Source organism: Ceratotherium simum, chromosome 20 (genome assembly GCF_057802395.1).
Source record: "Ceratotherium simum simum isolate JZ-2026a chromosome 20, ASM5780239v1, whole genome shotgun sequence".
Classification (NCBI taxonomy): domain Eukaryota; kingdom Metazoa; phylum Chordata; class Mammalia; order Perissodactyla; family Rhinocerotidae; genus Ceratotherium; species Ceratotherium simum.
This window is the reverse complement of record NC_141919.1, coordinates 22,241,300-22,257,802: the sequence shown is the minus strand read 5'-3', so window position 1 is coordinate 22,257,802 and position 16,503 is coordinate 22,241,300. Positions and strand designations below refer to the sequence as shown.

Sequence of the window (16,503 nt, the reverse complement as noted above, 5' to 3'; positions counted from 1 at the left end):
TGGACTGGGCTGCATATTTTAAAAGAGCACCAGACAGAATTGTCATGTGGAGGACTAACATGAACCAACCTGCATGTTCTTTTAAGGGACGGAGGGAGCACATTTTTTCCAGGCTTTGCAAACAGTTTCCTATAACAAATCTGTCAGCTGACAAAAACATATACACATACCAGAAATTTCTCAATTTTTGCTGTTGCTGAAGCTGACCTTTTTTTTTTCTTTTGGTTTGGGGCAGAGTCTTTCTTAGTCCCCTGCCCCTTCAAAAACACAGCTAAGGAATAAATCAATACTATTCATTAAAATGCTTGCCTTATCATTCCTGATGGTTTTAATATCGTCAGAGCCTTGGTTCAGGTTAGAAAAGAAAGTGTTGGGGGAAACAGCAGGTCTGCTAGGAAATAAACTGTCCAGATGCCTCCAACCACCTCTATAAACATAGACCTGCTTTGGGTACTTGGTGAGAGAAGGCTTGTCTGGGTTTTGGAGGAGGGAGAACTTGCAAAAATCTGAAGGTGCCTGCAGGAGGAAGTTGCACGCACATCTTTCAGTAGATCAGTGCAGTTGTGAGAGGTTCTGGTGTCCCTTAGGAGACTGGGGTTTGCCTCCAAAGAGAGGCAGTCACTCCTTGTCTCTTTCAGCGTCAAGCAGAGTGCCTGGCGGGCCAGCCCCGTGGCTTAGTGGTTAAGTGTGCGCGCTCCGCTGCTGGCGTCCCGGGTTCGGATCCCGGGAGCGCACCGACGCACCGCTTCTCCAGCCGTGCTGAGGCCGCGTCCCACGTACAGCAACTAGAAGGACGTGCAGCTATGACATACAACTATGTACTGGGGCTTTGGGGGAAAACATAAATAAGTAAAATAAAAATTATCAAAAAAAAAAAAAGCAGAGTTCCTGGCATATGGTTGGGGCTTAAACATATTGGTTAGGTGAATGCATCAACATCATTCATAGGGCGACAAGTATTGCCAGGTGTGCAAGGTTTTCAAAGGAAAGGTATCCTGCTCCATGACAGAGGGTGAGGAAGGAGGAGAGGGGAAGCGATCTCGCTCCCCACACTCACACCAGTGTGACATGTCCACTAGGCGCTGTGCCCACTCCCCAGACCACTCAGAGGGTTGAGAAACCGTCATTGCTACAGACTTCACTTCTCCTTGACCTAGAAACACAGAGTCAGCACTTTGTTGGCTGCTGGCCTGAGATACGGATTTTCATGCTAGAGTTTGGTTTGGTCTCAACTCAACTCTGGGAGAAGACACTAGAGATCACATAAAAGCAGCGTGTCCCTCTCTGGGCTCTGGCGCCCCCCTTCCGCCAAGGGTGTCACGGTAGGGATCACGCTCAGTAATACAACGATTCTGTGCTCACACCATGTGCCATAGTTCCTCCAAAAACTGGTTTCCTCCAAGGAGCGGTAAGACCCTAAGTCCTGCTCCCCAGGGTCTCACCCAACGTGGAGATGGCCACCTTCAGAGCTGTGCGTCTGAAGCCACCCACCCACCCACCCAGGCCTGCCGTGGGGGTTATATTCAGCAACATCAAATGCTACTCCTTCTGCTGCTGCTGTTTCTCCACTTCCTTCTCCAAACAGTCACACACCCAATACCCACCAAACAAGCACGTGAACCGCTGGGAGGTATTGACATGTCTGTAGCATCATTTATTGGGTAAACGCTAAATTTCTGGACAAATCCTGATTTGCATAAGGTTCTTTCCGCCTTTAGGGAAAATTCTACATGGGTGTTAGAAACACTGGGTTCAGTACAAAAATGGAGGGTTTGCAGGACACTGGCTGTTGCTAGAGAGCTGGCCAGGGAACTGCTGTCATAACATCTTTAACCAGAAAGCACTGCCACCATCCTTCCCGATGAGTCAACAGACCCTAGGCATAAAGATGAAAACTTTCTACCCTTCACGAGTTCCCCTTCTAGTCCACTTTATCATTTCCATTCAGTGAACGTTGCTCTGCCTACTGAGTAGGTCCTATAAACTAACAGAGTCAGCTGCATCTGCATAGAATGTAACTTGTCAAATGGAGCCCAGCCTGAATTCCAGGACCAGGGAAAGAAGACAGTGAAGAAAGACGATAACATGATTATCAAAAAATATTACATGATTTACCAATGGGCAGTTCCCATGACAGCTTTCTGGCGTTTGAAAGAACTGTAGATAATCTAGCCTTGGAGAAGGGTGAGTGAGAAAGGCGCCCCCTACAGGGGCACTAGGGAAATAGCAAGGCCTCTTTTCCAGCGGAGATTGATGTTGAAGCTGGTTAGGGAACTGTCTGCCCTCCTGACCTGCACAAGACCAGGGCTAAACTCTCAAAACAAGACTATAGAAAGACTGATTTCTCCAGGGCCAACCTAAGCCCCAATGATGAGATCATGTCAAAACCTTCTCACTAGAGTAATGTCTTCCCCTACGTAGAGTTTAATCTCAGGCAGAGATAGACCATACAAGGCAAATTGGAGTAGCCAATCAGGACCTTGCAGAGGAGATAATCAGCATTATCAGGATACTAGAGAAATCAGGGGTGTGACTGGCGCCCCCTGGTGGCCACATGGCGCCACCAAACCCCTACCAGGGCAAAACACCAGGAAACTCAGCAAAATCAAGGGGCTTCATCACCTTCCACATGCCAAGACCAAAAAGCATTTACTGAGTGAGCTCCACCATGTACAAAACAGTTTTAGGTGCCAAAGGGAGAAACAGTATGAGTCTCTACTACCTTCAAGGAGTTTACAATCAGGTCAGGGGGTCACAGTGTATACACAACATAAATAGCATTTAACACGTGTGTTGTGGAGCATTTCACATTTCACGAAGCACTTTCATGTGTAAAGTCTCTATCAATCTCCCCAAGTATCACAGGGTTATCCCATTTTACAGATGAAGAAACTGAGGCTCCACCTCCTGGCTCTGGTCCTGTGTCCTTTCCTTGGCACCAGAGCTGCTTCCCTTCAGGGTGAGTGGTCCCTTTCGGTAAAAACTCTTCCTCCATTTTACCCCATTAAGGTTGCTCTTTATGTTCAGTCTAAACAAAATTTCATCGGTTTCAAAATATTATAGGGGGAGGGGTGGAGAGCATAAGTGTTATCAATTTTCTTTTTCACTAAGTAAGGACAGATCACTAATTTGATGTTTGTTCTCTATAAAAGAGGAAGCAGCCATCAATCAGTTCCTTCACCCATGGGTTGGCTGGTAATCAAAGCGAGAGAAAACCTGCCCGAGGAGAATGAATCATCTCCCTTCCCTTTCCCTCTCTCCAGTAAGAATAGCTCATTGATGTTACAAAAGAATTACAGTAGCATCGGAGTGTCCTGGATGGTGTGTACACTGGCAGCATTCAGCTCAACAACTGTGAAGTAAAAAGTTTTGCCACCAGGAAATGTAAAGGCCAACGACCCAAGAAGAAGAGAGAGAACAGAACCTGAGCGTGAGATGAGCCAAGCCTGAGGAGCACAGGGAGGCTTCTGCAGAGGTGGCCCGAGGGGAGCCCACCCTCACACGTGCCCACCCAGACAATAAGGGGAGAGAAGGGAAGGACAAGCGAGCTCAGAAGATCTGCATGAGAGCGGAGAAAAGGAACAGAGTAAAATTAATTGAAGAATAACGGCCGTGTCCCTGCTCTGGGAGGTAAATTCATGCAATTCTGAGCTGAAGAAGGAGACAGAAATCTAAGGTTTCTGACTTTGTCTCCTTTTTTAATTTTCTTAAATCGAGTGTATGGTATATTTGTGCATGTCATCCTTGAGGATATTAACTGGCACCTTGACATAACAGAAATGTAAATCTATTAATAAGATAAAGAAACTGGTCTGCTTCCCATCTGTGAACCCGTGGAGGGAATTCCAGAAAAGCTGCTACACCAGCCTTAGAACTCTGACAGGAGAGAAAACACCGCCCAGGTCACCCCATCAAGTAAGTGGAGAGATACAAAAGGAACCACAGGCTCCATATTAAAAAACTGTAACCCTAGGAAAAGCTGAGAAATGGGCTTTGAGATGTTCTTATTGTTAAATGTATAATTATTAGCCTGGGCATGGAAATCTCTTAAAAATCATTAAAAGGAGCCATTAAGTTGAGTTCCTCTAATTTTATCCTTATTAAACCATAATATTTATATTTCCACCCAGTTTCATGGATCTCAGCTTACATTTTGAAGGTTGTCAAACAAAGAACATAAAACAAATGAGGTGGAACCAGCACATTCTGGGAAGTTTCATAAGCTTTGTGGTGTTTAGGCCAGTGGATAAGTGAAATTCATTTTTTAATGATAAAAGATGCATGACATCTGTCTCATTAGCCATGGTTTTTGAGAAATTACCTTATTGCACTGTCAAACTCAGTCCTTCCCTACTCATGGTTCTGTTTTACTTTGTGCTCTGGGGCTAGCCTGCATCGCCCCCATCCAAACCCACTTTGCCCCTGGGAAGACCCTGACACAGCATTTAATATTTTGCCCCAGCGCATTCTGACTTCTGCTGAGAGGGGCCAAGGGCAGCCTGTCCAAGGCCTTGAAACCACAGGACAGCCATTAACGGAGAGCTGTTAAAATACCTCTGCTGCAGAGATGGCCAAACGCTCCAGGGGAAGAGTGGATGAATGCCAACCTTTGGGGCATCTATAAAGTACACAAAAAAGTCGGAAGGAAGGATGAAAAAGCTATAAAGCAGAGAAGATTTTCACCCCCTAAACGGCAAAAGAAATAAGAAGGCACAATTCCCCAAAGGATATCTCATCAGAAGACAAGCCACTTCAAAGACCTAATTTTAAAATAATAATTAAAAAAACTAACAAAAGTATAGAAAGCAAAGAAAGAAGGTGTTTTGAATTTTAGGAGGCTCCTTCTAATCTAGGCAAACTCTTCATCACCATAATCAGACACAGGCCCAGATTTGCCTTACTTTCATCATTTCTCTGTTGCTTCTGCCCCCACCAACCTTACACTCCCAACCCATGTAAAAACAGGATGCTTCAGGAAAACTTCCTGCTGAATCCTAGGTAAAGGCTCTATGGAAAAAATGACATTCACCACTCTCAAATGGACAGAGCAGGATTTTTCATTAGGACAGTTGTTTACAGGCAGTAACACGAAAGCTTGGTAGACTCAAATGGCATGAGCATAAAAGAGACGGATGTGGGGTTGGGACTTGCAGAATTAGTGACACGATGTATACAGAACCCCCTTAACACTATTTCATTACTGCCTCACCCCCATTCTTTTGGTTTGTATACGAGGCAGGATTGGTGAATGTCTAAATATGTACAGTGAACAACACCCTCCAAAAAAAGAGATTTCTTTCGCTCTCTCTCTCCATCACAGGATACGTTTCTCCATCCTCCTCCCCACCACCTCTTCCAAAAAAAGTGCCAGATTTCTAAGGTCATGACTTATTAATGAAAAAAGGCAGAAGCTGACAGGTTAGAGTAAAAATCATTTGCAAAAAACAACAACAGTGATCTTTCGGGACACCTGCATATTTTTCAGTTTTTTTGGGTCCTTCACGTCAAGGGCAAAAATAAAATGAGTATTTTCCTCTCATAAATCACGACTGCTTTGTAATGGAAAAGATCACTGAGTGTGTCTGAATCTAGAAAGTGAGCGAAGTGTGCCCTCAAGTGGCTGAATGTGGTACTGGAAGGACAGCTTTGCAAAACCTGCAACTGTTGCTAAGTAATCTTAGGTAACTGGCTCCCTCCTGAATTTTTCTATTCTTCTAAAAAGAAGGAGGATGGCTGAGTTTTGGGGTAAGTTATCAGGAAAGTGGTGATTGTGTTCCTGATTTATTATTGAGACCAACTTGCAATAGCAAAGTCAAGTACGTGGACTTAATCATCTGGATCATTCAGGAACCAGGAATTCACTTGCCTTTGTCTCCATTTCTTGGCTAATTCAAATGATTCGATTTTGCCTGCGTTGCACTGCTGTTCCTAAATAAAGCGTTTGTTTATAACAAGCTTTGTGTTCCACAAGCAACTGCTTGCTAAGTCTGGTAAAACCCAGGACTGGGTTTCAGGGCTGTCTTAGACTTAAGGCAGAATTCTTTGAACGTTCCATTAAAGGGTGAAAAGCAGGAACTTATCCAATAAATGTGTCTGCACATGTGTGAAAGGTTACATAAGATTTTTCACTGTAACATCATTTGTAATATCAAAACATTGGCAACATCTTAGATGCTCATCAGTATGGGGTTAAATAAATCATGACACATCCCTAGAATGAGATTCAGCACAGCTGTAGAAAAGCATGAGGCAGCTCTATGTATAATAGAGAAGCGCTCTCTACAACACAGTGTCCAACGAGAAAGCAAGGTGCACAACAGTGTGAAGACGCTACCATACTCGCATGGGGAAAGGTAAAATTCAGGGTTGTATTGGCTTGTACATATGTAGTTTATTTCTGGAAGGATACACAAGAAATTGATAAAAATGGCTGTTTCTAATTGTCAAAAATAGGATTGAGCTGTGAAATTTACAGGATTTTCATCTGTTTTATTCATGAGTGTTTCTCCAGTGTCTAGAAAATGCCTGGCACCTTGTAGGCACACAACAGTATTTGTAGAATAAATAAATGAATAAAATCAAATATATATATCAATATAATATAGATATATATATAAATATTTATTTTAAAGGCTGTCTCCAAGGAGGGGAATTGAATAGCTGGAAGTCAGGAGTGGTAGAGAGAATTTTCACTCTGCGCTTTTGTACTTTAAAAATTTCGAACCATTAGAATAGGTTACCGATCCCCAAATAAATAAAACTCAAACAACTAAAGAAACAAATAAGAATGGGGAGTTACTGTTCTCACAGTTATTTAAGTAAGGCATTGTTCTGATGGTGACAGACCAGGGCCAATCATCATAAACCACCACTCATTAATTAGCAATAATACTGGCGTATTTACAGCATCTGAGGAGACTTATGTCATAACAAACATCATCCTCACGTGGACAGGTTTCCTGCTGTTACAGATTCTTAATAGACAAGTACTCGCTCTTTGCCAAATCCACCTCACCTGATACCCCAGCATACGCTGGGACTGCTTCCCAAGTCAGGTGGATGAAGCTGCACGGCTGTGTCCCCTGAGATTCCAGAGGCTTAAGTCACTGTGGACATTTGGATGACTCCACAGAGTAGAGGAACTCATCACAAGGAACTCCGTGAAAGGGAGGGGAAGCTTCGATTCTTAAAGGAGGCTGTCGGACCCCCAAGGCTCCACCCAGACCTCCTAAATGGGAGTCTGCCAGTGGGGCTGGACACTTGTACTTTTATAAAGCTCCATGATGGACTCTGAGGCACAGCCACTCCCTACCACCACCCACCCCAGCACGGAGAAGATCCAGTCTGGACAAAGAGCCAGCTGGGCTCAGATTGGGAGTCTATTTCCTTGGACAGAATAAAGTCTGTCTCAAGGATACTTTCCTAACCACCTCATCCAGAATTATTTCTGGATCATTCCTTTCCCTACAAATCCTACTCACTAAATTATAACTTCCAGACATCCATTCAAGATGAGTTCACAAATTTATCCTGTGCCATTCTTTTTGCCCCCGTAGGATGCAAGTCTGGTAGTATTCCTCAAAACTGCACTGTGACATAGAAGGCACAGGCGAGCTTTGAGAATGCAGACTTCTGGTCCGAGAACATTCAGCTAAATAGGAGGAGGCCTGAAAACAGCTAATTATCCATCAAAGAAGTTATGTTCTAACTGATATGCTTGTTCTCAGCAAGCACAGTTCTCCACAGCAAGGCTGATAATTGGATAAAAAGACCTCAGCGGCTCTCGGGGGCTGGGATGAGAGATGAAAACGCACTTTATGTGGCTTTTCTAATGTAATCACCAGTTAAGGGGATGGCGAGGAGCTTAACAAGCTCATTACAACCTCAGCGTCTCTGATCTCCGCACATACCCCCTTAACAGCCACAGGATAAAATGCCCTTAAAGGTATCGCTGGGCCTTGGCCCCCACCGTGCTGTTTTCCTTCTTCCCCCACCAGAAGGCAGCTGGCGTGTCCATTACCAGCTGCTGGGCCGCATGGAAAATAAGCCAGGAGTGGGTGCAAATGTGTTCCTGGGCTAACAATGAGTATTTTCTTAATCTGGGCATGGAGAAAGGAATGCCAAACTCAGATCTGGATAATCCTGTTTATCAACCTAATTTTTCCAGCTGTTCTGCTCTGCTTTCAGAATTACTGTCCTACCGCTTGTGATTTTGAAAAAGCTCTTGCTTGGGTCTGTTTCAGGGAACACTCATCTGACCCACGCCTCTAACGCACAGAGGCTGCACACAGCACTACAGAGGGTTTGGGAGACACTGGTTATTCCTGGAATGAGCACTTCAGGCTCTAGAAGTTCTTTTCTTCCCTCAGAGTGAGTGTTTGTTTTATGAGTGACCAACCCTTGCTGGCTAACAGGGATACTTCCGGAGTCTGGCACTGTTCTCCTACAACTGGTCAGAGATTGCTCCTTACAGCAATTTGAGTATAGTAGAGGCCCCAGGGCAGCATCCACAGAGAGTACAACGTGAATGGTGCCCCTGGGGTACAAGATGGTGACCCTGACTGAGGGCGCCTGAAGGGGCAGGACAATTGAAGAAGGCACTTGAAGAGGTGGGAGGATGGGGAGACTGAGGGACAGAAGGCAATTTTAGTTGAGGCCCATGGCAGATGCTCCTTTAGGAGAGGTAAAAGTAACCTGAGTTCTCATACGGCGTTCAACTGAAGCCTCACCGTATTAGAATCCCATGGTGTGTGACTCTGGCCAACACTCACACTCAAAGCCAGACAACCTCTGCCATTAGACCCATGTAATAGTTCCCTCCACCCAAGGGAGCTCTGCGATTTATGTGAAAAGTACACAAATTTGACATTCGAATCCTGGCTTTGTCACTGCATGCATTCCTTGCTTGGTCCAATAGATGTATCCTCCACAAGTTCCAGGTAGATCAAATTTTTATAAGTCACATTTCAAATTCCAGAAGGGAACCCTCTATAAAACAAAGAATCATCCCCAAATTTATCTGCTATGTAAATCTTAATTTTCATTTATTTGATTTCCTTAACGGCATACAGCTGTGACCAGGATTAGAGCCACGCAAATGGCAACATCAACAGGGAAAGTTACCCTACGTGACAAATCCTTAGAATGACATCCAGAATTCAACTAAGTCTGAGAAAACTTTTCTAAAAGAAACGGGAACTGTTCTCCCTACCGAAATAATAATATTCTTGGGAGAGATAAGACTTAAGGCCATACCTGTTATCGATACCATAACGTAAGTAAGTTTAGAGATCTCTGCATGGAAAGAGACTTTGATTTGCAGGGTGGGGGCAGGGGAGGATATAGAAAAGCCAGGAGGTTACAAGTTTTTTGAGGTAGGGGGAGATGGCAAGAAACAAAAAGAGGGGAAAAGTGACAGAAATGAGAAGACTAGGTCTCTAAAGGCAAATTTAGTCAGCTTACCAATTTGACCTGGGGTTCAGACCTGACTTGAGCCTTCCATTTCCATTTTGTGAAATGGGGGTGGAGGTGTAGGAAAAGGGAGAATTAGTCTCGGACTGGGTTACTGTCAAGACCAACCTAATCAAAACCACTATAAAGCATGCAAGGACTAGAGAAGAAATACTAAAAATCTAACAACAAAGATTTAGACAGATGCTCCCTGAATTCCTTGACGTTTTCACATAGTAAGATTCTGAACCAAATTCACTACAACTTTCCTTCCTTAAACAAGCCATAAAATATGGTGGCCTGGGAGCCAAGAGAAGATGCTACAATCAAACTGGAGGGAAGTGTTTTATTCTATCAACCTAAGAGTAGAGACCTGGTTTTTAATGGGATGGCCTTGGCATTTCTACAGTGTACAGTACAGCTAAAGAATATTCACTTTGCACTTGTGGGTCCATTTTTCATGATGCCAAGTTGGGTCCATAGTAATCTGTCCAGACTTGTCCTCCTTAGCACTCCTACATTTCTGAATCATTCGGTGCACTAATGCATTCTGAGTCCTGCTGTGATGTGATTAAGGGATAATGTTTGCAGCAAGGAGTAGAGAAGTTGTAAATGCCTCCCATGGGTGATTAAATGCTGAGGGGAAGTTGAATAACTATAGAATTCATTTGGTGCAAGTTTATCCCAATGCCACAAGCATTTTTCTTTTCCAATTATAGGATAAAGTTTCTAAAAAGATACAAAGACAACATCGATAAGCAAACATTATCATGCCTTCATCTCCCTCTAGGGAATGGAGAACTGAAACCACTACACCCTAGGAACGCTTATTTATCTAGGAGAGGGTCTTGGGCTGAGTTTGTACTTAAGGAGGGAGATAGCAAACCAAGAGCTGCTTCAGAAAGGATTAAATGGGAGAAATACGAGTGTACTTCACCAATATTGAAAGGAAGAGGTCCATTTCCAACTGTGTGGATGGTTGTCTGTATTTCTCAGTGTAATTTTTGACCGCAACTAACCACTCGCTTATCCTGTCTGGGTCTCAATGTTGTGCATCTGGAAATGTGGGGCTGGGGGTGCTGGGATTAGGTGAGTTCTGAAATTCTTTGCATTTCAGTCCCACATATATATATACCATACTGGAAAGCCTGAGTGACGATCTGGGGGAATCAGGACTCTTACACTGCTGGAAGGATTGCAAACTGGTACAATTTTGGATAAAAGTGGCAGTATGAATAAACTTGAAAATGTATATTACTTGTGACTCAGTAATTTCACTTTTAGGCATATTCCTTAGAAAAACTTTCACACGTGCACAGAGAGACAGAGATAAAAATTCTCACTGTACAGTGTCTGTAGGAGCTCAAAATTGGAAAACAAAATGTCTATCAATAGAAAAATAAGAAATGGATAAATAAAACACAGCCTCTTCACATAAAGGAATACTATACAGCAGTTAAAAATGACAAAGCTCTATATAAATCAATATTAGTATTTCTAAATATAGGCTGTTAAGAAATTCCCATTGGTTAAATTTGTGAAAATCTGAGTCACTAAAAAGGATAATGACTGTAACTGAGTGTAACACATTGAATCAAAATTCATGAATCCACAGTAATACTCAAAAAAGAAAAAAATCATACTGTTAAATGAAAAATGCAGTATAACACACAGAGTGTGAAGCCATTTATGTACATTTTAAAGAATATAAAAATAATACCATTCAGTGTTCTCAGGTACATACATAATACATACATACACACATACATACATACACATATGTGTGTGTGTATGTATAAAACCAGAGAAAATGGAAGGAAGAACACACGTAAGCTCATGATAACAGTGATGTTTGGGAGGCAAGGCAGAAGTCTGTGCCTGGAGACTGGGGATAAAGGAGACTTCAACTTAATCAGTATGACTGTGTGTACAATCATAATTCTATAATTTTAATTTTATATATATATAAAATTATGTATTGTGATGGTGTGTGTGCATATATATGTATAAATACAATAAACAACAAAATGTCATTTCTAGATGGAGAACGGTGTTTGTTACAGCCTTCTTCTCTGCATTTAAAAAAATCTTTTCAAAATAAAAACTAAAAGAATGTGAGCAGCAACGCCTTTGGCAGATGTATGTTGACCAGCTCCCGCCCAGCCCCCATGTGAAGGCCCTCCAAGAAACTGGGCAACCTAACCTTTCAGGCCTTCACTGTCTACTCCTTGCTGTCCAATATGGTAGCCACCAGCCGCTTATAACTATTTGAATTTAAATTAAATAAAATTAAAATTTCAGTTCCTCCATTGCACTAGCCACATTTCAAATGCTGAATAGCCACAAGTGGCTAGTAGCTATTGTATTGGGCAGCAAACATAAAGACCATTTCTATCATTGCTGTGAATTGTATTGGATTGAGCTGGTCTTGAGCTAAAAATCTGTCTTTTAGACACTGAGAACACTTTTGGTTACACTGCTCTTTCCCTAATATGTCCTTCTTGCACACAGGAAAACCAAGGTAATGACTAGGAGGATTTTTTTTGTTTCTGGAAGGAACACATCTACTATATTCCTAAGTTCCAATTATGACTGAAGTAACACTTTCTTCCTAAAGAAAATTAGGTAAATCACTTTAGAAAGAGATCTAGCAATTATCTATAGTTATGCAAACATCATGTTTCATTTTCCCCCAAAAGTAGGAAGTAGAAAGATGGGTTGAAGGATGAAAAGCATTTATCCAAACAAAACTCTGAATGTGGGTCTAATGATTTTCCAAGAGCCTTTGTTTCTTACCTGTACACAGTGTGAGGGACATATACTTCCCGGATTGGAAATTCCAAAATCTCTTTGTGTGGACGTGTCCGGTTTTCAGGAAAGGGTCTCACGGGTAGCATTTCAGGAGTCAGACAACAATTGATTGTCTCTGGAGCTGGAGAAATCTCCAGTCTGAGCAAGCCTAAAGAGAGAAACCAGGACTGTTTTAGTAAAGACATCGTCATGTCACAAGGGAATCAAGGAAGATTGTTGTACTCTATTTCTTTGATGAAAATAAGGATAAGTTGTGGGAGTGTAAGAGGTTGGAATTCCCAGCTAATTTCCTATACGTGGAGAAAAAGCATATCATGTCAACTTTTGAGATTTAGTTTCTCGAAATTAAAAAGCAAGAAATTGTACAAATAGTAGAAATGGATTAGAGGATCTTTCAAGTCCCTTCCAGAACTACCACCACACTATAATAGTACATAGTTAACTAACTATTGGTGGTTTTCAAACTGGGTTCCCTGCTACCCCAGGGTGCTGTGGAAGTGCCACAGGGGCTGTTAAAATTGAGGATAAGGAAGGCACCCTCACCTTCTACCAAAGCATCTCACTGTCACTATTTTTTTTACACTAAGAGTTCTGTATAATATTTTATTTGATAAAAGAGGCTCCTCTGTTCAAACAATTATGTGATTATCTGAGAAACTAGACCTAAAGCATGATGTTTATTCAGAGAATAAATCCTTTAATTGAAAAAGAAAATATTAATAGATTTTCAAAAAAAAGTAGACCAATTCAGACTCTTAACTCCTAATGCAAAATCTCACATTTCACTTCATAAACATGATTTTATAAATTGCAGCATTAGACAAATAACCTGTCAAATCATACACGGCTTCGGCACAGCTTACAAGGATAAAGATAAGCCATTCACACCTGGAATTGACTTGACTCTTCTCTGTAAGGACGAAGATCTTTTGTAGTCAGCTAAAAACTTGAATAAGTCTTCATCACTGAGGCGATCTCCCTCCTGCCAAGAGAAAAGTCAGCTTAGGGTAGATGCACCATCGACTCCTGGGGTAGGGACCGACAATTTCTGGGAAGATTCTGACCTTTAACTTTTATTCTAACATGCCTTTCATAGAAATTAGGCTTATAAGCAACTCTGGAATCATTTAGGTCAACCTCTTGTCAAATATTCCTTCTCTACCACTCCCGACTTACCATCACTCAGCCTCTCATCCATCCCTCTGGGGATGGGGCGTCTACTGCACTCTAAGGAAGCCTGTTTGACCATTAGAAATCTAGGCCTAAAACTTCTCCCCCTGTAACTTAAACCCACTGATGCTTATTTTACTCCCTGGAATAAGACAGAATAAGTTTACTTCCTTCTTCAAAGATTTGAGGATGGAGAAAGCATTTTTCCATCTTTTTCCTATCCTCATTTTCTTTGCATTTGTCTTCACTAGGAAGGCTAAGCATAAATACTACCCTCCAAGTGCTGTCATGGACAGGCACTCTGCCAAGGGATACATGGGCAAGAGCTCTAATCCTTGCAACAGCCTGGTAAGGGGGGTAGGTAGGTAGATATGTCTTGTTCCCAAGTACAGATGAGAAAACTCAGATGTAGTTAAGTCAACTACTTCACCCCGTGAGGTAATACAATCGGAAGGGGTATATCCGAATAGAAACCCTTCAGTCCCGTGCTATTTGTAGTATGCGGCATGGTGCACAGACCCTCAGCATCCCTTCTGCACTTCAGTTTGTTAACATAACCCCTTGAAATGCCCCATGAAGACTACCTGAGCTTTGGAAAATTTTCTAAAACAGAGTCAAACCAAGCCTAAGTCAAGTTTTTTTTCTTTTGTAGTAAAATACACATAATACAAAATTTACCATCTTAACTATTTCTGAGTGTACTGTTCAAGTGCTCAGTACTTTACATGGTTATGCAACCAATCTCCAGAACTCTTTTATCTTACAAAACTGAAACTCTGTACCCATTAAATAACAACGCCCCATTCCCCACTTCCTCCAGCCCCTGGCAACCATCACTTCACTCTCTGTCATTGCACTTTCTGTCCCATGAATTTGATTACTTCGAGAAATTCTTTGTTTTGTAAAGTCTCCATGTTTATTGAGCTAACAAAGAGCACCATCTGCAATGGTCACCCTCTCTGAGCCAGGGGGCAGCCCTGGAAAGCCTGCACAAAGAATAGTGGTGAGAAGGACAACAGCCAGGCCAGGAAACCCCGAGACCAAGGGAGAAACGATGTTTCAGCCAGACTGTTTTCATAGCCTAATAAATGAATTGACCGTGACAGTTCAAACAGGATAGTTTGTATTAATGGGAACAAATCCTTCTCTCAATTAAAAAAAGTAACATTCATTTAGGACTTGCTATATCGCAGGCACGCTGAGAAGAGCTTTACGTGCCTCATGTCATCTTATCCAAGCACCATCATCCCTGTTTTGCAGATAATGAAATTGAGACTTGGTGAGGTTAACTAACAGCTACTAACTTGTTCTCTTAATCACTACATATACCACCCCCGCTTTGGGCTCCAACACCTATGCCATTATGGGGATGAATCCAGACAGCCTGTAATGTGGCGAGATACCTGCTTGAAAAAGCTGGTGACGGTCATAGGAGTGGCCTTGAAGTTGGAGCCAACCCCATTTTCCTCCAAGGAGAGGCCTCTTTCAGAAAGCCTTCTAGATTGAGACAAAGTTCTCCGCTCACCCACGGTGCTTCTCCCTTTAAGGAAAACAATTGTCATTCTAATGTATGCCTTTCTGTTTGAATATAAGCATTTATTAATTTTACCACATATAAGATATGTTTAAAGTCGCTGAGCAAGAACGTTGAACACGGCCATCCTTGTTTTTGAATGAAAATTTCCTTCCACTGGCCCCTACCTGTCTTAGCCTGTCTTAGTCCCCCTTTTGGAGCCCCTAATCCTTCTCTGACCAGAGTGCACAGGCCATGAGCAGCCGCAGTCCCCTCCCACATGGAGGTCAGGGTCAGCCAGATGCCACCCAGCAGGAGTCCAGAATTGCAGCCAGAACAGGGTCTGCAGATAAGCTTTATTTAGTCAGCACAGTGTTTGCTTTTGTTTTATTTTTACATTTGCATTCCACTGGGAGAGGCATGCACTCAAATGCCCCTGAAGGCATTCGGGATTGTGATCCAAACATGCTAGGGGTCAGCCTGAGAATATTCTGAATCTGAGCTTTCTTCTGCTCTTGCTGTAGGGACCAGGCAGTAGAGCTGCGTTTCTGCCTCACGGGGACCCTGAGTCACACCCAGACCTGGACAGGGATGCTGACACTCTGCTTAGTTGTTTCTTTTCCCTTTTTGAGATTTAGGTGGGGATCTTGTTGCTTTTACGCTGCACAACTCAGGGGTTCTGTTATGAATGGTCAAATTACTTAGAACTCTAAAATTGCCAACCCTATCTTTGAATATTCTCCTATCCTTAATTCTTGCTGTGATGGTGAATTGGAAATTTTTGCTACCACTGCCCACTGAAACTTGCCATTCTGCCACAGTATAATACACTGCATCTTCTGGTTGCTTCTTAAGAATCAGCCTCTGTAGTCAGGTTAATTTATCCTTGATCTGGAGATTACTGAGGCCCCAGCAAGCCCTATAGTTTATGGTGTCCTCTAAGATCCGTGAGTAACTCTTCCAAATAAGAATACCTGGGTCTCCACAGAAGTTGGCATTTTAGTTGGCATTAAAAAAAAAAACATTGTGGTGTGAAGGCCAGCAGGCACTAAAATGAGGTTTGTTATTGATAAATCAGAAATAACCTAGGAGTTCTAACTGGTAATTATGCAACAGTAACTCCAGAATAGAAGCAGCAATAACAAAATACCGTTTCGTCCACTCCTCTGCTAAAGGAAACATTTCGGAAGCAGTAGAGCTAAGGAATGCACGAGAAATGTCACGAGAAAATGTGACTGTAGACTTAAATATTTGCTGGATACAAAGACATTTAGGAAAACAGAAACTCTGCCACAGGTGGGGGTGGGTCTACTTGAAAACTCTGTAACCCTCCTGAACAGTTCCATACCCAAACTGTTGAGAAAATTAATGATTCAGATCCAGGGTGAGGTGATGAAAAAGAGAAATATGCTGAATAAATTGGAACAGTAACTAGATAGTCTTTTGGCATCCACTTTTTCATTGCACTTGGCAAAATAAACTTTAAGGCACTGGAAATTTTGCTGAGGAACCTGAGTTTTGCTTTTTGAAGCCCTCGTGACAGTGGCTTTTCTTATGTT

General features: G+C 42.4%; 1 protein-coding gene across 3 annotated transcripts in view; it reads right to left on the bottom strand.

Annotated features, from left to right (window-relative positions):
* DOCK8 (dedicator of cytokinesis 8) overlaps positions 1-16,503 on the bottom strand; it is a 204,188-nt gene that overhangs the window by 91,049 nt on the left and 96,636 nt on the right. For all 3 annotated transcript variants that reach the window (XM_087444522.1, XM_087444521.1, XM_087444523.1), the window contains 3 exons: positions 14,835-14,971; positions 13,150-13,243; positions 12,247-12,409 (listed from right to left, as the gene is read on the bottom strand). In XM_087444522.1, coding sequence (XP_087300648.1) covers positions 12,247-12,409; positions 13,150-13,243; positions 14,835-14,971 — 394 coding nt within the window. The remainder of the gene's footprint in view (positions 1-12,246; positions 12,410-13,149; positions 13,244-14,834; positions 14,972-16,503) is intronic.